Consider the following 23,596-nt stretch of genomic DNA (forward strand, 5'->3'; position numbering starts at 1 on the left):
ACGCACAAACGTTTAGCACTCGGACATGATCGGCTACTAAGGGTAGTGTCATGTCCAGGTTTCTAAACTAGCAGTACGCCTTGTGGTTGTAGCATGCAGCCTGCATGGTAGTAAGTGTCACTTCTGATCCTAATTGATATTGCGTACCCTTAACCATATCCGCAATGTAACATCAAACAGAACAGAATGATAATCTTACCTTTCAACTGCATCCCTTGTGTCTTGCATTCAGAGTCAACGTCGCTAAGTTCACATGTTCAGTGCCAGGCCGGTTAGCAGCCACTTTCCACGACTTCCCTTACCGGTGGCCATTCGTTGCCATGGCAGCAGTTAGAGCATGCGTTCTTTGTATGTCATAATTTCGACTTTTTTTCTCGAAAATTTCGACTTTTAATCTCGGAAGATTTCGACTTTTAATCTCGAAGATTTCGACTTTTAATCTCGAAAATTTCGACTTTTTTTCTCGAAAATTTCGACTTTTAATCTCGAAGATTTCGACTTTTAATCTCGAAGATTTCGACTTTTAATCTCGGAATTTCGAGTTTTTTCTTGAAATTTCCGACTTTTAATCTCGGAATTTAGAAAAAAATATTTTCTCCAAGTGGCCCTAATACGCTTCCGTAAAATCCAGCATCCATCTATTACATGTGGAAATAAAAAGAGCTAAATAGAAATAAAGATAAATGTGGTATTAGAAAAATAAAAATCGCCTGAAATAAATAAGGAATTATGAAATAAGTCCTCTGAAATAAATAAAAGTACTCCTTTGAAAAACGCCATTTTGAAAGAAAAAATATTTATTTAATGAACTATATTGACTCATTTACATTTTATATTTGCAGTTTGTTTATTTTCATTTATTTATTTCAAAAATTATTTCATAGGCTTATTTATTTAAATTAACTTAAATGGGATTCCATACTCTTGAACCTTTCCACATTCTGAATTGTTATAACGAGGAACTGAGAACTAGCCCATAGCACTGAAGTGGAGGGAAGAAAAGCTGTATTGTACAGTACCTGTCAAAAAATACACTTACTGCTCTTGTGCTGGATTATAAATAAAATAAATATAATTTTGCGCAGCTTTTTTGGAGTGACACCTCTTTTCCGGCAGGGGGCGAGAGCGTGCTCGTACTTTCTGCTGAATGAAGAGGAAAACGAAGAAAACGGCAACAAAACAACAATAAAATGGAGAGTGGAGTAGGCCTAACGTTAGAGGTTGGCTCTATTACAGCTTTTAAATGTAAGTTGTTTGTTTTTTCAGTCATAGAGGTGTTGCCCAGAAATATTCGGCTTAGTTATTTGCTGTAATGGTTTACTGAAATAATTAAAACACGCAGTTGATAAAAAAAAAACAACAAAAAACTGTACTGCGTCATATTTGCAAGCTGGGTTTGACAGTTTCCGGACACTAATGTAGATGACTTGGAGTTTAGCTTTTAATGTTGAAAAAAAAAACGTTTGTAAATGTGTGCGTTGTGTTTTTAGGGACTGATGCGAACACAGCAGAGTTGATTATGTGGCGCGTCAGTAATAATAGCTTGTTCACGGGAAAGAAGAACACCGCCCTAAGAGCTTTCGAGTAAGTTTCACATTGCCACTGAGTGGACTCTGAATGCTGTATGTGTCCTGTAATGTTTAACATGAGGCATCTCTTATTCTGCAGGCTATTTGTTAAGGAGAAACGGCTGGAGGGTAGAGTGACGCCAGCATGGGTGAAAAAGAAGTGGGAGAACTTAAGACAGAAATATAAGGTAAGGCCAACTAAATCAGGATTGACTGTTAAATATTATTCGTTGTGTGATTTACCTCCTGTGTTCTCCCACGTTTTTTTTTTAATTAAAGCATGCAAAGGTGTGTGTGTGTGTGTGTATATATATATATATATATATATATATATATATATATATATATAATATTAGTCATGTAACACCACCTTGACCATGCCCATATAAACATAAAACCCTGCAGTGTAGTGTTAATGAGGGAGTTACTGATTCTGGAGAGAGCTTGATTACCTGTACTCAACTACCAAAAAAATACACCCCTCCCTTCAGTGCTCCTTCAGAAGTTCTGCCCCCACATTTATGGATGTGTATTGCCAAAGCAACAACACTAAGGCTACGTTTACATTAGACCGTATCTGTCTCGTTTTCTTTGCGGATGCACTGTCCGTTTACATTAAACCGCCTGGAAACGCCGGGAAACGGGAATCCGCCAGCGTCCACGTATTCAATCCAGATCGTGTCAGCTCCGGTGCTGTGTAAACATTCAGAATACGTGGATACGCTGTGCTGAGCTCTAGCTGGCGTCTCATTGGACAACGTCACTGTGACATCCACCTTCCTGATTCGCTGGCGTTGGTCATGTGACACGACTGCTGAAAAACGGCGCGGACTTCCGCCTTGTATCACCTTTCATTAAAGAGTATAAAAGTATGAAAATACTGCAAATACTGATGCAAATACTACCCATTGTGTAGTTATGATTGTCTTTAGGCTTGCCATCCTTCCACTTGCAAGTGGTAAGTGATGTGCGCTGGGATCTCACACACACAGCGGCTCAGTCCCGAATCACAGCTTGTTCACTTCACTCGCGTGCTCTGTGAGCTGCGCAAGGCCAGAGTGAGCACCCTCCAGACGGCACTCGCTGTTCAGGGCGGAGTGATTTGGAGCGCAGGATGCCTGCGGAGCCGAGCGTATCCGTGTATTGGTATTGCTGTGTGCACGCAAATCGTGTATTGGTGTTGCTGTGTGCACACTAATCGTTTTAAAAACGTTAATCTGATGATCCGCTGATACAGTCTAATGTAAACATGGGCTGAGGCTACATCCACACGACAACGGCAACGAGATGTTATTTAAAAATATATCGCGTCCAAATGGGCAAGAATCAGTAAAATATCAGGTCCATATGGCAACGCAACGCTTGCTGAAAACGATGCAATACACATGCCACACCTCTAGGGGCGCTGTAAGACGGTCCCTTCGGAGACATCAGAACAATAGAAGTAAGGACGCGTGCGCATAAACTATTATGCGCGAGACTTCATATTAGCCACAAAGTCAGGAAAATCTGTTCGTAAAATTACATTATAATGACCAAATACAATGAAAAGTATTTTTCCAGTCTCACCTGTGAAAGGTAATCCAATGTGATCTCGTTTGGACGGTAAACCTGTTGGTACAGTTAAACGCAGCACATGAATGAGGTAGCTTTATTCTCCGCTTTGACCTATCCAATATGGCGGCGAGGATGACGTATGATTCTACGCGGAAGGCGGCGTCTTTAATGGTCCGGAATAAATTGAATGATACACGTTGATGGATTAATTTGTTGTTCTACGCCCTTTTTGAGGAATGTATTGTAGGACTTAAACCAACATCTGAAGAGGTGAGATCGCTCCTTTTTTTCCCTATTTTTGCTGGCGGGATTGACTCTGCCCTAAGGGCTATTTTCTTTCTCTCTCTCTCACTTTGCACCATTACACAATAAATATTCACAGTGAAAATATTTTGTAAGCGCGTTTCATGAACCAAGTTATAGGATTTGTTGACAACTCGCATCGAGTTCGTTACACTTCTACCCGGCGTGAAGCACTCAGTCATGTGGTTGTGACGTCATCGTAAACAAATCCGTTCTACTCATCCAGACGACTTCGCAACGGCAATGTTGCCAGATCTTTCCACTCTGGAACCCGTTCTCAAAAAGATTGCGTTTTGGGCACCCAAAACGCCGGTGCCGTGTGGACGCCAGGCCTAAACGATAAGCAATTGTATTGGAGTCACCTGAATCCGTTGCCGTGTGGACAGGGCCTAAGGCAGAGGTCATGTTGGGGGGACAAAGGGGCAGCAGTGGAGTGTGATGCAATGCTCTGACCATAGCAATTCTATGACTTATTGTTCTATCTTGTTTTTAAGTGATGTGAAGCACTAGTGTTCTGTTCAAAAACGACAAAAAGACTTGGGCTGCACCTGAATATGCATACTTCCATATTATTAGTTTAAAAAAAAAAAAAAACTATGTAAGAGTATTCAAATACTCAGTAGGCATTTTAATAGTAACAGACCAGTACCCGGATAATCTACTACATCCGTAGTATGCGGTTGTACCACACCTAGCTACATTGCACTATCCCATAATTCCACTGGAGCCTCAGAATAACTGAAGGAAAAGAATTACCCTGGGAAAACTAGAAAGATGAGGCCTGTCTAGTGAAACTGGTTGTTGCAGTACTGTATAGATGTATGACGAACTGTAAACATTTCTGCTGTCGCAGATTTTTTTTTTTTAAAAGCTCGCTGCATATGTCAGCTGTGAACATCCAGGTCAGAGGACAGGTAATATAGTGTGTCTTAGTGTGTCTGAATTGTCCTTATTACTTGCTCGCATACTCCTAGAAAGTATGAGTTACGGTCTGGTAGTAGGTACTTAACTGTCATAAATATATACAGAGAATTCATGTGCAGCCCTGGAAAAATAACAGTTAAGTGGTAACAGTTTTGCTCTTAGTAGGTTTGGGACGAGGGGAGAGAAAGAAAAGAGTTCAGTTTGAATCCATGAGACACTGCTTTCAGGGAAAACTCCTTGTCGTTTCGGACGTCCTGCTCTTATAAGAAGCTTACCAATTTTGGTGAGTCAAAATGCCTTAAAAGTGTACCTGTAGTGAATTTTAATTGCTAGCTGTTTCAAAAGATCATGTATGATACCAGTGGTTCTGTCATGTAATGTTCATCACAAGCTCTTGTTAGTACTCGCACATTTTAAGTCACTGCTCTGCCAGTCAGGCATGGTCAGCAACATGTTGCCTCCTTCATGGGCTGTTCCGGCAGTGATGCACATGTGGGTGCAATCAGTTAATTATTGATATTAAGTGATCAATCTCATTAAATCAGTCTCATTAAATTTTAAAGGTTAATAATTAAAATGAATCAATCCCATTGAATCGCTTACTTTGACTCATTTGAATTGAATCATACCATAGAATCACTCATTTGAAGTGAATCATTCAGTGAATTGTTCAATGAATCATTTAGTGCAGGGGTGTCAAACCTGATCCATAAAGGGCCGTGTGGCTGCAGGTTTTCATTCCAGCCATGCAGCAGCACCCTGATTTGGCTTATTCAATCAACTGAGACACCCACCCTTTAATCAAGGGTGGGTGTGGCTGCAAGTATTTGACTGTGTGAAGACAGCTCAGTTGATTGAATGAGCCAAGTCAGGTGTGCTGCTGCATGGCTGGAATGAAAACCTGCAGCCACAAGGCCCTTTATGGATCAGGTTTGACACCCCTGATTTAGTGAATCATATAGTGAATCGTTCAATGAATCATTTAGTGAATCATACCATTAATCCTGGTGCTTAATAATAAATTACCAAACAGCTAAATTATGGTACATTTCCAAATTATTACGATCACTTACCCTATTACATAACTTGTATGCACCTTTTTTGAATTCTTTGAGAGATTGGGGACTTCAGATATTGTTCACACAAATAAACAATTTGTTTAATAAATGAATTTATTATACAAAGATAAAAATAATAATCAATATATACAAGCAGTGAGGTGTGTATATATGTATGTGTTTGTGTGGTGTGTGTGTGTGTATGGCCTAGCTTGTTGCTAGCTAAAACAAAGGAATGTTATCTAAATAGACAAAGGATTAGCTCTGTTGCTAATGTGTGCTTGTGTGTGTGGGAAGCACTTGACCATGTGTTTAGCCTCGTGTAGCTAACTACACGTGGTGGAGGCCTAGATTAGCCTTGTGTTGCTAGTGTGTGTTTGTGAAAGGCCCTATGGCCTAGCTAAAGTGTGTTTGTTAGGCCTGGTGAGGCCTACTGAGCACGTGTTGCTAAAGACAAAGGGAAGCTGTCTAAAGTGTATCAGGCCTGGTCAGGCCTGTTGAGCATGTGTTTTCTCAGTAACAAAAAGATTCCACACTCATAACATTACCAAACTCACTGAAACCTTGATAAGGTCAAAATGTATGATAAGTAAATTAAAGTGTTAGAGAGAAAAGCATGCACAACCTATTAAAACAATTGAGAGAACATAGAACAGAACAATTCAACACGCTGCGTGTCTAACAGTGTAATGAATAAACCTGGGTTTAAATTCACACCATTTCAAATAAAAGCAAATTCCTAAGACTATCTTAATTATGCCCAAATGCCAAAATCTTACTTAATCCTTCCTTTAGCAAGATATGAAGATGTTTGCTGGTGTAGTTCCGGGCCTCGCCGTTGGAGCACGTGAGCCGCTCGCGATGGAGGCGTAGAAAACTTTCGGGTCCAGCGGAGCACTTGGATGGTTCCCGTGGAAAGCAGAGGATTCTTGGTCCGAACCTCAGCGTTCGAGAGGAAAAGTCTCTGATCAGAATAAGGTGCACAGCGCTTGTGAGTTAAAAAGGATTCAATCGCTTCTCAACTTTTAACTGCCTGGGCTGCAGTCATGACGTCACTTCTAATACGAATAAACCGGTTGTAACTCAGGTTGAGTTTAAAGATCGCGCTATTCTAGAGTTTACCTTGGCCAAGGGTAAGAAAGAAAATCGCACTGAGTGATGGATCTTGCAAGAAAGAAAGAAAAAGACGTCTTTTTGGTGGAGAGCATCTCTTCTGTGCGTCTAGATTCCTGGGAATCCGGACATGAGAGACAAAATGGCGGCGCTTCCGCTTGGACTTATGCGCGCATGGCGGACTGACGTAGATGATCCCGCCCACGCGTGACGTAGGTCACATGGAAGAGGACTGGTAGTTGTCCTTAGACACAGAATGGCGGCATGATACCTACACACAGTCGTTGGTTTGTCCGATTGGCTGGGCTGTAGTGGACTGGTCACTGACCCTGTGTTGCAAACACCAGTCTAAGATAACATGATCACCCGAGCTGCTCATAAGAAATCGAAGAAATATTTACACTTACTCAAGCTGATCTTTGCCTGGATTGAGTCGAAGTTAAAAACAAAACAAAAAACCCAGCACCATTCATCATCAGTGCCGCAGTTCTCAAGATTGAACTGAATTGCTGTCCTGAAATTGAATCGCTGTCCTGAATCATCCGAAGTGCATAAAATTTGTGTGCCTTCTCGCAACAAGTTTTACCTCCAAATGGTCCAAACTCTGTCACAGTCCTGTTTATGGTGGGTGTTCCCACCGCAAAAGGGAAACTAATTGAAACCGAAAGAGTGAAAGTGATTATCATGCTGTTACCAACCCTGTGTCTGAAATCACTCACTCGTTCACTATTCCCTATATACTCTATATATAGAGGACTATATAGTGAACTTGTTGGTAAAATGAAAAAAAAAAATGCTTTCGGACACAAGTCCTTCGCACTGGTATTTACGTCATTACTGTTGCACAATTAAAACGTGTCGATCAGCCGGCTGGTGGGTTTTCAAAATAATAAATACATGCATGTATTTTTGTGATATACATATTATACTGAGCGTATTTCCCACATTAATCAGTACAAAGTACCTGCATCTTTCAGCTGCTGCCTTTTTATTAAATCAAATTAGATTTTTTTTAATTTGATTCAGTGTGACTGCAATGCATGATGGGATATATTGCTTGGTTAGTGGCCATCGGTTGTACACTACTTTTCGTGATGTATTGTGGGATACTTTGAGTGTGCTATATAGGGTGTAATAATCCTCACTATCGTTTTGGACAGCGCTACAAAATGGTGTCCTTACTATATAGTGAGTAGGGAGCGATTTTGGACACAGGACATGTGAATAGTCGTTTTTGAATGCGGAAGTGGGTGCTCAGCCCTCCAATTCCAGAGTAAGGTGACAAGTTCTATCTTTCATCTAATTTAGGTAATTTAAAATCTGTAATATTTGGCAGTGGGCACATGAAGTATAAAGTTTGTTAAAACGTTTATCATGCTTGTATGATTTAAAACATTCGAAGATATTTATCTAAATACATGATCTCAGGGATAAGTCTTCTGGAAATCCGGATATTTGACAAAACTCTTGTAAATCTCCGGTTTTCCGAATGGAGAAATTTATTTTTCGGATTTTTTGCGTTCCTAGACGTGGCGTAATACTTCGCATCGTCCTTGCATGGGCGCGGTCCTTAAATAGTCCAAACATAGTTCATTGATTAAAGACAGGTGTTCTTTAACGGAGTGCGTGCCGGAGCTCGTTAGGCGTGCGCGCCCAAGGCGCGCCTTCATGTGCACTTGCTAAGGCGCTCAGGACTGACACCGTTCTGTGCAAGCGCAACACAATTGCACTAGAAAGCATGTTCAAGCTGCCAGTGTAGCTGCAGTCTCTTTAGTTGCGAGTTACGAGTATTTTCTCTTGTTATTAATTCACCATGTCAAAACAAGCAAAACTTTCCTCCTTTCAACGTGAAGAGAGGTAAGCAATTTATTATATATTTTTTTTCCATCAAAGTTGCATTTTGTGGTTTCAAAGCTAAGTTTTAGTGCCGTTTCTAGAACACATCAAGAAAATGTGGAAGAAACAGCAATAATGGAAGAGCCGGTTTCTAAGCTACCTAAAACTAGCAATGGTAATTATTTTTTGTTACGTAATGTACTTAGGCTGCCAGTCAGTGTGTGACACACACACACACACACACACACACCCTACGCCCCTGATTTTTATGAGAAATTTGGTATTCGTTGGTGTGTTTAAATTTACAGACAATATGAACTAATGTAAACAATTGGCTTCAACTCGCATAAATATGAATTGGAAATTTTTAGTTCACTTTAGCTTGTGCAAACGCATAACTCTACTAAAAGATGGATAAACGAGGCTCAATGTCCCCAACATTGAAACCTGAAAGCTTTAGAAACTCTAACACACTTTTACTTTTTAACAGTACTGTTTTGGGATTTTGCTGAGTTTACCTTCAACTGTCTGATTTTTTTTCAAAGTAATGAACTGTGTAGCCAGGAAAATCACCGCGTTTTCTAAATGCACGCCTGAAAATTACTCCTTAACTAGGGGAATTAAATTTGATATTTTTGACATGTTAATTTAATGTACATGAAAGAAAAAAGCTTAAGTTTTTATAACTTGTTTTAGTGAAAATAAGTACTAAAATGCACTAGAATGCAGGGTTTTGCGTGTTATTAAAATATTCTCGGGGGACGTTGAGGACCCCCCCCCCCTCCCCAATCCTTAGTTTGACTTTCAAAAGTTCAGGGTTTTTTTTTCTTTGCTCCACTTTCATCTCTAACAACCTACTCATTCTAAACCTGTTGAGCTTTGCCAGCAAAGCTCTTGACCCCAAAGTACAACCAAATCTACTTGCACATAATGCCATGAAATAATAGATCATCTTTTGGCTGCTCCCAATTAGGGGTCACCACAGCAGATCTTTCGTCTCCATTGCTCCCTGTCTTCCGCATCCTACTCTACCACACCTGCCACTTTCATGTCCTCTCTCACCACATCCATGTATCTCCTCTTTGGCCTTCCTTGTTTTCGTGTGCCTGGCGGCTCCATCCTCAACATTCTCCTTCCAACATGCTCTGCATCTTTTCTCAGGATGTGCCCATACCATCTCAGTCTCCTCTCCCTTTTAGATTCGATTAGATAAAACTTTATTGATCCCTTTGGGAGGGTTCCCTCAGGGAAATTAAGATTCCAGCAGCATCATTACAGATAAACAGAGAAAAGCTTAATTCCCAAGCTCTCCACATGCGCTGTCCCTCTGATGTGCTTGTTCCTTATCCTGTCCAACCTTGTCACTGAAATATTTTGGTATTAGATTGTGCCCAGATTTAAGAAATATAATTGATACTAATGTCCCCTTTAATTAAGAAGATTAAGATGAATTTGGACAAATGGAGGTTGATAAACCTTGCCTTGTGGGGGAAAATTAATATAATTAAAATGGTTGTTTCCACACAATTTAACTACATCTCTATGATTTATACCAGTGGTTATTCCTGATGTAATGTTTAAGCAATATAACAAGTTAATCACAGTTTTTATGGAATGGGGGGAAAAAACCCAGAATTAAGCTAAAGAAACTTTTTGCCTCACGAGATATTGTTGGTTTAGCACTCCCAAATGTGGAATTATATAATATAGCATTTGAAGGTATTCCTATGGCAAACATGGCTGGCGAAATGCTTACGCACTGTTCAAGATCTGTATAGAGATCAGTCATTTGTCTTTTGAGGATCTTTAAAGAACGGTTCAATTTAATTGACAAAGGGGATTTTTGGAGGTATCTACAGTTGAGAAGTACTGTGGGGTCTGTTTGGTTTGAGGAGAGAAAATGGAAAAGAAAATGTGGTACAGGAGTTCCTTAATTCTCCGCATGTATTACACTCTGCCTCTGTATTTTATAAGAAAATGTCAAGCATCCAAAGCAAACTGTGAGAACTTAAGGGTAATATGGCAAAAAGAGTTTTTGATGAGGATATTGATGAGGACATATGGCAAGACATTATTTCAAATGTGGGAAGGGCTACAAGGGATGCTAGAAATAAATTCATTCACTACAAAATTGTACATACTTATTATACACCTAAGTTGTTTAGAATGGGGTTACCCAGGATAATAAATGCTGGAAGTGTAATAAGGAAGTGGGGACACTTCTCCATGCATTATGGGATTGCCCCTTGATAATGCCCTTTTGGAAGGCAGTTTTGCAAAAGTTTGAGGGCTGGCTCAGTCCAACCTTTACCGGAGTCCCCACAAATGTGCCTGTTAGGGGATAAGTCTTTTATGCTTAAGGGCCTTACAAAAGCTGAAGTTAGGATAATGATAACAGGTCTTATTGTAGCTGCCAGAATTATTCTGCGTAAATGGAAGAGCCCACATAGACCAGAAGTTAAGGAATGGCTTCAGAGACTGCTGCCTTTGGACTTATGATTGGAAGGGTGTAGAATGTCCCAAGTAAAAAATAGCCAAGCATGGATGTATTTTGATTACAGTATTGGTTTAAAGTCCTAGAGGGGGTGCAGGGCATTGTGTATATTGTCAGTATATCAGTTAATATGTAATGGGGGAGGGCTGTGATGGTTCTGTATGGCTGCCTATTTGTGTGTTTTTGTTACTGTTTGTTTCTTGTAATTGCATTATGAACATAAATGAAAATAAATAATGTTAATGACAGTAATGTTAATGACAGACTTCTATCAGGGAGTGCATTAATGCAGAAATGTATAACATTTTTAAATTTATTATTTTTTTAATGTATTTTTTTTTTCTTTAAAAGCACAAAAATGCAGGTTCACAGGGCTCCTACTTGAATTTTTTTTTTCCTGATTGCCTTGGCAAATCTGTTAGATTATGTTGAACAACAAAGCAAAAATGAACAGAATGACAAGTTCAGAGCATCATAGTCACTTTTACATGACAACATCGCAACTGTGGATATCTGGATGTGGGCTTTGGATGTGATCTATTTTATTAGGGCCCGAGGACCCTATTGTTTCTCGAAGGATTATTTTCTTCTTATTTTTCTGTCACGCTTGGCTTTTTTTTTTTTGAGGCATTTCCCATGCATGAAAACTCATGAAATTTGATACACACATCAGTCATTGTAACCGCTTCTCAGCCACAGACGTTTGGCCCCGGGCCTGGCCCAGGGACTTCATAGCACCCCCGAATGTCATGGAGTCCTTGGACACATGGTCATTTTTAACATACTCCTCCCAGACGGTTCATCAGATTCATGTCAAACTTGGCAAACATGATGCCAAGATATTGCTGATGCTGAATTGCGAAGGGATTTTTGATATGTTGTAATATGTTGAAATGGCAATATTATGAATTTTAAGACTCCCTACATAAACAGGAAATGTGTCATGAAGTCAAAATACATTTAATGATTTGGCTGAAACCTTTCAGGTTATTAGAGAATGTGATTATTATGACATCTAGATGCCCAATATGCCTGTCTGGTATAGCGCCACCAACTGGCCAAGGAAAGAATAGGGTTTTGAATGTGTGTTTTGACACGTGATGAATTTTAACATGCTCCTCCTAGACGGTTCATGAGATTCATGATGTCACTGTGACCCTTTAACAAAAGAATAATCTGGAGCCTTCTTTTGTTAAATGGATCCCAGGGACATCACACTGCCAAAAATGCTTATGATTATTATTTGAAATTATGCTATATTTGACACATTTGGACAACTTCACTTCGTGAGCGTGTTTATAAGTACATAATCTTTCTGCAAACACACACTAATGAATCAAGTTTTCTACTCCTTTAAAGCAGATCAATTCTCCTTGGCTTTTGCTTGGCCCAATGTTGGGCAACCCTCTCATAGTCTGTCTCGCTGTCATCCATGCTGATGTGGATCAAATTGTCCAGCGAGTCTTCTCCTAGCTTATTAAAGTCAGTCGACTTTGTCCGTCTGGTGGGGGACAACATCGGCAGCCAATGAGATCGCTTATATTGAATCAGAAACTTCCGGGATGTTTGATGTTTTCTTTCGATATTTTTATTGGACGGTTTGAACACGTGATCTTGACATGGCCAAAAGATTAGTTTGTTTACATCATACCACGCGGACATATTACTTTGACAGAATCAACACAAACATTGGGGAAAAAAGACCGCTTGTTTAACACAAATATCAATAAAAATATCAAAATATCAAAAAAAATATCAAAGATTAGTTTGTTTACATCATACCACGCGGACATATTACTTTGACAGAATCAACACAAACATTGGGGGAAAAAAGACCGCTTGTTTAACACAAATATCAATTAGTATGTAAATGGTTCTGCTATTTGCTTGTCGGTAGGAAATTTTAACGTATCGGTATAAATCTAAGCGTATCGGATTTTTAATTAAAGCGACTAAGCGTATCAGCAGGCACAGCAAGTGTATCGGGCCCGATACGCTAAAACGCTTTGGGGGGGAAACCCATGGGATTGATCTATGACATGCCTGACATAGCACCACCATCACACTCGTAGCGGAGCTCCGAGCAGAGCACCATACCTAAGAAAAAATGGTAAACCCATCGAGGTTTTTTTTTTTGTGGCTTGTGCGTGTACCACCAGCCATACACCTAGTGGTTAGTGTTAATTACCAGTCATACACACACCGCTGCTCCGGTTTCCCCCACAGTCCAAAGACATGCAGGTTAGGTTAACTGGTGACTCTAAATTGACCGTAGGTGTGAATGTGAGTGTGAATGGTTGTCTGTGTCTATGTGTCAGCCCTGTGATGACCTGGCGACTTGTCCAGGGTGTACCCCGCCTTTCGCCCGTAGTCAGCTGGGATAGGCTCCAGCTTGCCTGCGACCCTGTAGAAGGATAAAGCGGCTAGAGATAATGAGATGAGACACACACCGCCTAGTGGCCAGTGTTGGTAACTACCAGTCACACACACCGCCTAGTGGTCAGTGTTGGTAACTACCAGTCATTCACCACGCCTAGTGGCCAGTGTTGGTAATTACCAGTCGTACACACCACCTAGTGGCCAGTGTTAACAATTACCAGTCGTACACACTGCCAGTGGCCAGTGTTAGCAATTACCAGTCATGTACACACGCCGCCTAGTGGCCAGTGTTAGCAATTACCAGTCGTACACACCGCCTAGGCGGCACAGTGGTGTAGCTAGTGGTTAGCGCTGTCGCCTCACAGCAAGAAGGTCCAGGTTCGAGCCCTGTGGCCGGCGAGGGCCTTTCTGTGCGGAGTTTGCATGTTCTCCCCGTGTCCGTGTGGGTTTCCTCCGGGTGCTCCAGTTTCCCCCACAGTCCAAAGACATGCAGGTTAGCTTAACTGGTGACTCTAAATTGACCGTAGGTGTGAATGTGAGTGTGAATGGTTGTCTGTGTCAGCCCTGTGATGACCTGGCGACTTGTCCAGGGTGTACCCCACCTTTCGCCTGTAGTCAGCTGGAATAGGCTCCAGCTTGCCTGCGACCCTGTAGAACAGGATAAAGCGGCTACAGGTAATGAGGACACACACCGCCTAGTGGCCAGTGTTAGTAATTACCAGTCATACACCGCCTAGTGGCCAGTGCTAGCCAGTAAAGAAATAAAGCAAAAGAGACTGGCTATGATATAAGAAAATTCCAAGAAAGTGGCAGCCCTGCTTTTAGGCAGTGCCTAAATCTATATATTAGTGACCTGCCATCATGGTGCATTTTGTTGCAGACATATGAAAACTCTGCATGTACACACACTGCAGACACAGGAAAGCTAAGATGACTTAAGATTACAGTGTGAGATAGAGATGAGGAGGAGACGCGTGTATAGTTTTCTACATATATAAATGTACATTTTCACACCATAGAAATGCACACACACACACACAGTCTTTGTCTGTCTCTCTCATATCCATCAAGCAGTCAGGCATTTGATGAATATATGACATGTGACTGTTTTGTTGGGTGGCGGAATGTCCTGGGTTGCGGAACCACACATGCGAGGGCCCGTCAAGGCCGCTAGCGGCTTTAATTAGACTTGATGCTTGTCTCAACTAGCAGCATGTTTATGTACTGATAATGTAGATAAGACTAAACACCATAAAATATGCAAGCTTTGGCATTGTTAAGTCCGCATTTGAGCTTACCTTTTATAATGAGGTATTTTTCTTTATCAGGAATTTCCTATAACATTCCAGCACGCATGAAACCTGCCTATTGGTAGGCATCTGTACTTTGTTTGCCTTTAGCATCTCCAGTGGATTTAGAAGTCCCAAATAGTTCAGGATGTCAGTGTCCCAAATCCGGTAGCTGGTTTGTCGAACATTTTTCAAGTGTAATAATATTATTGGTGGGTAAATTAAGAACACCCCCCCCCCCCCCCCCCTTTTTTTTTTTTTTGGTCTAATGTAACCTTGAGCACAGGAAGATTCCTCTGCATTTAACCCATCTGAAGCAATGAACATGCACGTGCATGCAGTCTCTCTCACACTCTCACTCTCTCACACACACACACACACACACACAGAGAGGTGCAGAATAAATAAATACATTTGTGGGTAAATTATATGGATCTGTGATGTCTGCGTGTTTCAGATTTTGATTGTAATGATTTGCTGGTATAAAAAGTTTTTGAATCATTTCAGAGATTGTATTGACTGCAGTCGTCTCGATTTCCGCACCATTGCTAAAATTTAATGATCAATATTTTGAACAACTTGTGCCATATTGTCTGATGTGAAATAAACTGCAGTCGTCTTTGGAACAGTACGATGCAAGCAGGTATTGTATTGACTTCTTTTTAAATTGGTTATTTTCTGATTTTAGGGTGGGAATTCAGTAAAGTAAGTAAAATATAGCCCCCCCCAACATGTTGAACTGGTAAAAATCTGCTTGAGACGTCAACAGAAGCCACAAAATGAACCCTTATTTTCCTCCTCTTTGCACCTCACTACGCTTGGGTGGGGGTTATGTTTTCTAGTTTTTCTCAGGGAAGCCCTGTATTTATGTAGGCATACCTTTCATGTCAACTGGGGAATGTATGAATTGGAAATGAAAGCTATGATACTGTAATTATACATATGGCGAATGCAGGATTCTTGTCAAGAAATTGATTTATTGCTTGATGTTCTGACTTGTTGAGATGTTCTTGATGTAGTGACAGTAAATTGGTATTGTCCACTACCTTCAAGCACTCCCCTGTTCCACCTAATGAGTGTAAAAAGCTGCTTGTTTAGAAAGCTGTACACTTGGAAGATAACTTCATACCCCCTTTCCTGGACTTGACTGATAAGCACGGTCCATATATTTCCAACAGGGTCGAAGTCAGGATTTGTTTTAAGCTTAATGTTGGCCTGCTTTATCCTCCACAGCCAGCTCTGATGTGTGTTATGGGTTCGTTGTCCTAGTGCAAGTCCCAAGTCGTGTTGAAGTTTCTGTGACATCAAGATTGATATTGGATCATAACTATATAGTAATGAAGTAAAGTGAAAGTGCTGGTTCACTGCTGTCCACCAGGCACCCAGCAGTCACACCATAATAAATGTCGTAGTGTTTCTGGTGCAGGGCATGCAGTGTCAAAGAAAGGAATGTATTTGTAAATGTGAAATTATTTATGCAAGGACTCTGGAGGAATTTTGGTACATAAAAAGTGCAAGGGCACAAGCCTAACCTGAACGTTCCTAATCTCTGATCCCTCATAGTACTGCATCAAAAATTGTGTAACTGAGAACCACATGGGCTCGGGATTATTTTTGGAAAACTTTTGTCAAGCACTACAGGACAGAGTTACATCCACAAATGTCAGTTGAAACTTAACTGTGTTCAGAAGCCTCATGGACTTTCCATGGACACGACGGTTGATGGGGCGGGGGGGGGAGAGGAGGACACGACGGTTGATTGGCGGGGGAGATGAGGAGAACGAGAGGGTTGTTGGGGGGGGGGGAGACGAGAGGGTTGATGGGGGGGGTTGATCACTGATGAAATAAGTGAGATCAGTGTTGTAACATTTTCTTAACTGAAGCTAGTTGCTGATAACGTCACTGATTTGCTTCTCTTAGCAAATGTTTATATAAAGTGCATAAAATTGTTTGGGGAGACATGACCCGAGCAGACGGGTAACTGAACACTGCAAGAGGCTGAATGTGGAGGAGATTGGAGTTTGTTTGAATTGCTTTAAATAATGTGTGAAAGGGTCGTAATGGGAGTGAACAGGTTTCGTGGCTTGTCTGTAGGAAGCAAAGTGCTATTCATACATCTGGGCATGAATCACAAGCCTCGTCTTTTTGTATTGATGTTACAGGTGCCAGATAGCTGTCTTTTAAGGAGTGCAGTTCATCTGTGTACCAGGGAGCAGAGCACTTGGAAGAGCCACTTCTGGTCTTGAGAGGGATGGCTTCATTTGGGAGAACTGTTGTTAAGCACTGCATTTTCACTTGACCTGGGTAAAGGGGATGGGATGAAGAGACCTAAGACTATGAAAAGTCTCTGCATTTAACAGCAGCTGGTGGTGGTGGGGGATAAGACTAATGTCCATAGAGATTTTGTGATCTGGAGCCTATCCCAGCTGACTATGGCCAAGAGGTGGGGTACACCCTGGACAAGTCGCCGCCACATCGCAGGGCTGACCCATAGAGACAAACAACTATTCATGCCTATGGTCCATTTAGAGCCACCAATTAACCTAACATGCATATCTTTGGACTGGGGGGGGAGAAACCTGAGCACCTGGAGGAAACCCACGCAGACAGGGGAAGAACATGCAAACTCCACACAGAAGGGCCCCTGTTGGCCAGTGGGCTCGAACCCAGAACCTTTTTGCTGCAAGGTGACTGTGTAACCACCATGCCACTGTGATTTTCAGTGGGAATTTATTTGAATTTAATATCACCTCTAAGCATGAAAGTAAGTCACTCTTCTGTAGCTGCAGAGGCAAGCCTGGTCAATGTATGTCTAACCAGAGGGAGAGACTTCATTGAGTTGGTAGTATTCACTGATTTGCTGCCACATCTCAAATATAAAAGGACAATATTGTCAGAGATGTCTTTACTAATTGATAGTTCTTTGCTTTGAATTGAAATTCAGACTTTTTGATCACCTCCAGCGACTTGGCAAAATGGTGACCAATTACTTCATCACTGTAAGTGAGGAAGAATTGCAAATAATGAAATAAAATGCTGTTCCTAAAAGCACTAAAGATGCTAAGAAGTTTGGTCTAAATACTATTCAAAGGTAAGGTGGAATAGTTGAGCATTATATTTGCATGCCACTTTTGATGTTTGAAGTGAATTTTTTTTTGTAATTTATTTTTTTTTAATCACAGATGTATTTGTACCAAACAATTATTTGCTTCAGGCCCGGTGAATGTCAACTTCATCTTTTGTTATATTCACTTCATCTTCGACGAATACAGTAATTATTAAACAATAGCGTTGCTGATGTAGAGTACCAGTCAAAAATTTGGATACATGTTTTAATTAAGTCACTTCATGTCTTAAAGTAATGATGGATGATGTTCTTTACTTAGTTGAGCGGCTCTTCACATAACATAATTACTACAGTTGTGGAATAGGGCTATTTACTGGGGTCTGCGTGTGGTGCTGTTTTTTTTTTTTTTCCTCAAAATTTAGCCAGGCCTGGATGTTTTTCTTTATAAGAAAAGGCTTCTGTCTTGCGACCCTACCCCAGACATGTAGTACTTGCCAGAAATTTCTGCAGCTTCAGTGTCGCTGTAGGCCTCTTGGCAGCCTCCCTGACCAGTTTTTGTCTTGTCTTTTCATCAATTTTGGAGGGATGTCCAGTTCTCGGTAATGTCACTGTCCCATATTTTCTCCACTTCTTCATGACTGTCTTCACTGTGCTCCATGGTATATGCCGTGGAAATTTTCTTGTACCCTTCTCCTGACTGATACCTTTCAACAGTGAGATCCCTTTGGTGCTTTGTAAGCTCTCCGTGAACCCTGACTTTTGCTGGAGGATGCAACTGAGTAAATGTCAGGAAAATCCTACTATGACAGCTGAACTTTATTTGAGGTTGATCAGTCATTTTAATTGATGGCAGTTGTGTACCCAAAAAGACTGAATGCTGTAATTTTTAAATCAAAAGGTGCTTCAACAAAGTATTAGTTTAAGGGTGTGCACACTTATGCAACCAGCATGTTGTTTTTTTTTTTTTTTTAATTTATGTTCTTCCTTCCTAACAGATTTGTTTGGTTTTCAATTGAATTGTGCAGGTTATAGATCACATTAAAGGTGGGAAAAGTTTTGAAATTATTTGTGGTCTCAGGTTTTTCTTAAGTGTACACACCCTTTTTTTTTTTTTTTTTTTGGGGTATTCACTCGTGATTGCACTAATACCATAATTTCTTGCTTGCTGTTGTGCAGGATATCAAGAGCCTCAGTATGATGGGAGGTGACCCACTAGTGGCTCCTTGGAAGTGGTACGCTGTGATGGATCAGGCTCTGAGTGGTGAACTCACTGTGGCTCACTCACTTCTGTCCAATTTATCTAACTCGTCAAGCTCGTCCAGCCCTTTCCCTGTCCCTGTGTCCTCATCTGGTCAGGATGCTCCCCCTGCAAAGAAGAGGAAGGAGCAGTACTGGCTAGCTGCCCTGCAGGAGCTTGAGAGGAGGCAGGAAGAGCGTGAGAGGCGTGCTGCAGAGAGGGAGGAGGAGCGGGAGAGGCGGGCAGCTGACAGAGAAGAAGAGAGGGAGAGGCGGGCGGCTGAGCGAGAGGAGGAGAGAGAGCGGCAGGCTCTGGAGCGAGAGAAGAGGAGGGAACATGATTTGCTTTCCAGACAGGAGCGTTGGGAGAGGGAGCTACAAGCCAGAGAGGAGAGGAGAGAGAAGGAATACAGAGAAAGAGAGGAGCGGAGGGATAGAGAGGCTGCTGCAAGGGAGGACCGGCTGTTCAAGCTCCTTGAGACGTTCATGTCTAAACAATACAGCACACATTGAACCATGTTGGTGTCTCAAAAATGTTCTCCTTTTTACAAATAAATCATACTCAGTTTTGTATCTCGTTGTTGTTTGCCTCTCTTAACTGGAGTCTTTTGGTACACAAAATAATTTGGCAAGTAAGCTAACAATTCAACCATCTACAGGCTCTTAATGCATCTTTAAGCTCCCTGGATAAAAGGTTACGTCCTCCAATGGCAGCACATCGCTGTACAATCTTGTCCAAGATGGCAGCTGGAGGGGCCAAATCTGTTATCTGGCTAAATTTGCCCAAGTCTGGCCAGGTTTGTTTGAGCATCATGGAGCAGGACTGGCCTGCAAAATCCGATCTCATGGAAAATAAATTCTTAAGAAAGAAAGGGTATGTGTAGCTGATGTGTGGTGTTGGGGGAGTCTGGAGAACTTTATTCTCTGATCATATGAACAATTGTGACACTTTTCCTGATAAATTGTTAGTGTTCCTGTGTGTCCCAGCATTGTTTCTGGGGGGAGAGGCCTTAGTTCTCTTTTAAAGGTTGGATTATACATCTTTATTTTTGCACAAGCTCAGCAATTAGCAGCAAGATTACTGACAGGAAAAATAGTAGTCATATAAAACACTGAATATTTGCACTCATTGACAGTGATCATCTCTTTCTGCACAGGCACCTTGTCAGCTTAACCTACTGTGGTTGGTTGCATTATCTGATGTATAACAGTTTGATTTTTAGAATATGTATCTACACCCCAGATTTACCTTTTTTGGGCTTGTACACAACTTGCTGGTAGGATAAGACCAGTTTCTGTTAGTAAACCAAATGTGAAATAAATTTCATGTGTTTTAATAGAAAAACTTGATATAGCTGATGATTCTGAAGTAATACTAATCCTTTTGCTTACACTTGGATGGATATTTAGTTGAATTGTTTGTTACAGGTCCTGTGTGTTTACAAATTTAGTGTAGCCTTTTCTGTCCATTCAAGTCAGTGCAGGTGTGGTGTGGGTTTATTTTTTTTAAATATAAATCTAATGCTTAGTGCATGTATGGAGTCTAGAAAACTACTCATGATGGAATACATTTTTTATATTTATAATACTATATATTTATAGTATTACTGCAAATATATTTGTCAAAAATATTTAGTATAATGCTAGATTTAATCTACATTACATACTGTAGTATAATGTGTACATGGAAATACTAAGGTTAAATTTGATAATCATGATCCAGGGGAGTGTATTCCAGAAAGTGGGTTTAACAAAGCCTAAAAATAGTGGTCAGTGGGTTGCTGGCTTTATGCAGTTATTGCAAGTAAGGAATATGCAACCACATCGTTTAAAGCTATCTGTTCCTATACATTTGCACATCTAAAAAGTGGGTGGTCTGCCATCAAAGGTGCCATGTTCTAAGGTGTTTGATACAGCTAAATGTAAATATCAGGAAATGAAAGCTGAAATTCTGATCTATCCTCTTGTATTCTTTTGATCTCAAACCCTAATACGTTTTCAGCGTATAGCAAAAAAAGTATCAGCCGTGCATTCCAATACTTTCAGAGAGAACGCTACACAAGAATATTCATTATTGTGAGCTGTTAATGCTATTAGACAAAATAGTAATTAAAAAAAATTCTAAATGAAAGTGTGGAAAAAGTATTTTCAGTTTTGATTTGAAAATGGTTTATGAAGAGGTGTTCCTGATATCTAGGGGTAGGCTGTTTCACCGCTTTGGCATAGTCATTGCAAAGGTATGGTTATCCTTTAGCCTCAACTGAGATTGTGGAATGACTGATGAGAAGACCTTCAAAACCTTGGAGCTGAGTACTGGGAAAGCAGGCCCACAATGTAAGAGGCACATGTCCCTTTTTAGGAGCTTTAAAAACAACTAAAAGGACACTAAATTGGATTCCTGTACTGGACAAGGAGCCTGTGCATAGAGGCTAAAACCAGACTGACGTGCCTTTATTTATTTATTTATTTGGGGTGACCTCATTGAAGGTGAGCCAGTGATGACTTATTGAGTCCCATGTATAAGGAACTGTAGTAATTCCTTTATACAATACCATTTCTTAAAACACTGACACTTTCCATATCTTTGAGTGGTTTGATTTTTGCAACTGCTTGTAGTTGACAGAAATTACTCTTGATGACGGATAATTACAACTTCGAGTTAATCATCAGTATCTAATAAATTTTCTAAACCCTTACAACTGTCAGAATACAGGTAGAGCTGATTTCTGAGAATTAAAATCTGGCTTATTTCAAGAAAACCTATCATGAAACATGTTAGCTTCGCAGTGCTAATTGCCAGACATAACTCACTCCCACCTCAGTTTTCGGAATGGAAAATTAGGTTAATATAAACTTGCTTACTGGAACACCCCAGAACTGACCAGTACCTGCGTATTGATTTTCTGTGGTAGATGAGCTCTAATGACTCCCAGTGCTTGATCTAAATTTTTCTAAAGCCAGTGCAAAGCAACTGTGTTTCAATGATGTGCAAGGTAACCAGTTTTACATATAGAATACAGTTGTATTAGGTCAAATGTGTGGTGGTTCATGCCACACTTTTTTTTTTTGTAAAATTGCACTGTTTGTGGGTCAAAAATTGCAGCTGTAAAGCAGTTATAGGTTTTTATTGGTTACTAATGCACAATGAATGGACAGTGTCAAATGTATGGTGGCATTTGAAAAACCAGCGGCACTGCAGAAACTGACTTTAGCTTCTCTAGTACAGGTCATTATAAATAATCCAGCAAATCCAAACGGGGTAACATGATCCACAGTTACACACACAAACGTAACTGCTTTATTTTATAGCTGTAAATAAAACAATCATTAATGTTTAAGCATTAAAAGTAACTGCTGTCATTATTTAGCTGTGTTAGCTACTTATCCAGACCACAATTTTAATTGAATCGCCCTGGTATATAATTTAAATTTTGAATACAACAACTAATCTAACTTTATATTTGGTACACTTTCGTAATCTACATAGCAAACAGATTTTACTCTTTTTTTTTCGTAAAATTGCAGTTGTAAAGCAGTTATAGGTTATTATTGGTTACTAATGCACAATGAATCGACAGTGTCAAATGTATGGTGGTATTTGAAAAACCAAATGCTGAATAATCCAAATGTATTTGGATAAGCTTTTTAAAGGATTTTAGGCATTTAGACATGAGACTCATCCAAGTCCAGATCTACAGGAGACAGAGGCAGAGGGGACAGAGAATGAGGTGTGAGGAGAGGGTTCTCTGTGCCATGCTCCTCAGCCATGTGGAGTGAAGTGTCTGTGTTTTCCAAAAGCCCTGATGTTTCCTCGTTTTCCGGACTCTCGCGGATCTGAGCCGGGCTCAGACAAACAGGAACGCTCAACATCGGGAAAGAGGAAGGGAGAGGAGAGCATGACCTGGAGGCTGGAGTGGAGGATGGTGTAGGGGAAAGGCTACTTCTTGTACTACCCTTGTCTTGCTTTTCTTTACTGTCAGAAACAGGTGAGGCCTAAAACAGGAGAGTTAAGAAAAACTGATTGTGCCATGTACCTGTCAAGACTTGAATTAGAAATACTAACCCCATTTCCAGGAAGTTGAGATATTTTCCAAAATGCAATAAAAATAAAAATCTGTGATTTGTTAATTCACGTGACCCTTTATTTAACTGACAAAAGTACGAAGAAAATATCTGCAATAGTTTTACTGAATAACTTAATTGTATTTTGTGAATATAAAGTTAGAATTTGATGCCTGCAAAAAAAAAAAAAAAGGTTGGGACAGAGGCAAAATAAGACTGAAAAGTTTATAAGATATTCAAGTAACATCATGTTGGAAGATTCCACAATAAGCAGGTTAATTGGTCACATGATTGAGTATAAAAGGAGCATGCACCAAAGGCTCAGTCTTTGCAAACAAGGATGGGTCATGGCTCACTCCTTTGTGCCAAAATCCATGAGAGAATTCTTAGTCAATTTAAAAAGAACATTTCTCAGTGCAAGATTTTAGGTCTTTCAAAATCTACAGTACATAATATTGTGAAAAGATCCAGGGAATTTGGAGACATCTCAGTGTGTAAAAGGCAAAGTTGGAAACCATGACTGAAGGTGTGTGACCTTTGAGCCCTCAGGTGGCACTGCCTGAAAAACCATCATGTTAATGTGACAAATATAGCCACATGGGCTCGGGAGTACTCTGGAAAACCGAGGTCACTTTAAAAAAATCTGCCAATGCATCCAGAAATGCAACCTGTAACTGTATTATGCAAAGAGGAAGCCATTCATCAATTCT

The 23,596-nt window shown here is 40.4% G+C and overlaps 2 protein-coding genes across 15 annotated transcripts in view; one reads left to right on the top strand and one right to left on the bottom strand.

Moving 5' to 3' along the window:
• Positions 1–1,137: 1,137 nt before the first annotated feature.
• si:ch73-193c12.2 (zinc finger CCCH domain-containing protein 13) lies at positions 1,138–19,397 on the top strand. The gene is made up of 4 exons (XM_060918181.1): positions 1,138–1,245; positions 1,491–1,584; positions 1,669–1,756; positions 18,765–19,397. Exons 1-4 carry the CDS (start codon positions 1,191–1,193, stop codon positions 19,335–19,337), a joined length of 810 nt encoding a protein of 269 aa, XP_060774164.1. The 5' UTR covers positions 1,138–1,190; the 3' UTR covers positions 19,338–19,397.
• Positions 19,398–21,933: 2,536 nt separating this feature from the next.
• Positions 21,934–23,596, bottom strand: part of LOC132884940 (protein unc-80 homolog) — a 382,632-nt gene continuing 380,969 nt past the window's right edge. For all 14 annotated transcript variants that reach the window (XM_060919046.1, XM_060919045.1, XM_060919050.1 and 11 more), the window contains one exon: positions 21,934–22,817. In XM_060919046.1, the coding sequence (XP_060775029.1) occupies positions 22,488–22,817 (330 nt within the window). In that variant the 3' untranslated portion in view covers positions 21,934–22,487. The remainder of the gene's footprint in view (positions 22,818–23,596) is intronic.

Source organism: Neoarius graeffei, chromosome 4 (assembly GCF_027579695.1).
Source record: "Neoarius graeffei isolate fNeoGra1 chromosome 4, fNeoGra1.pri, whole genome shotgun sequence".
In the NCBI taxonomy this organism is placed as follows: Eukaryota; Metazoa; Chordata; class Actinopteri; order Siluriformes; family Ariidae; genus Neoarius; species Neoarius graeffei.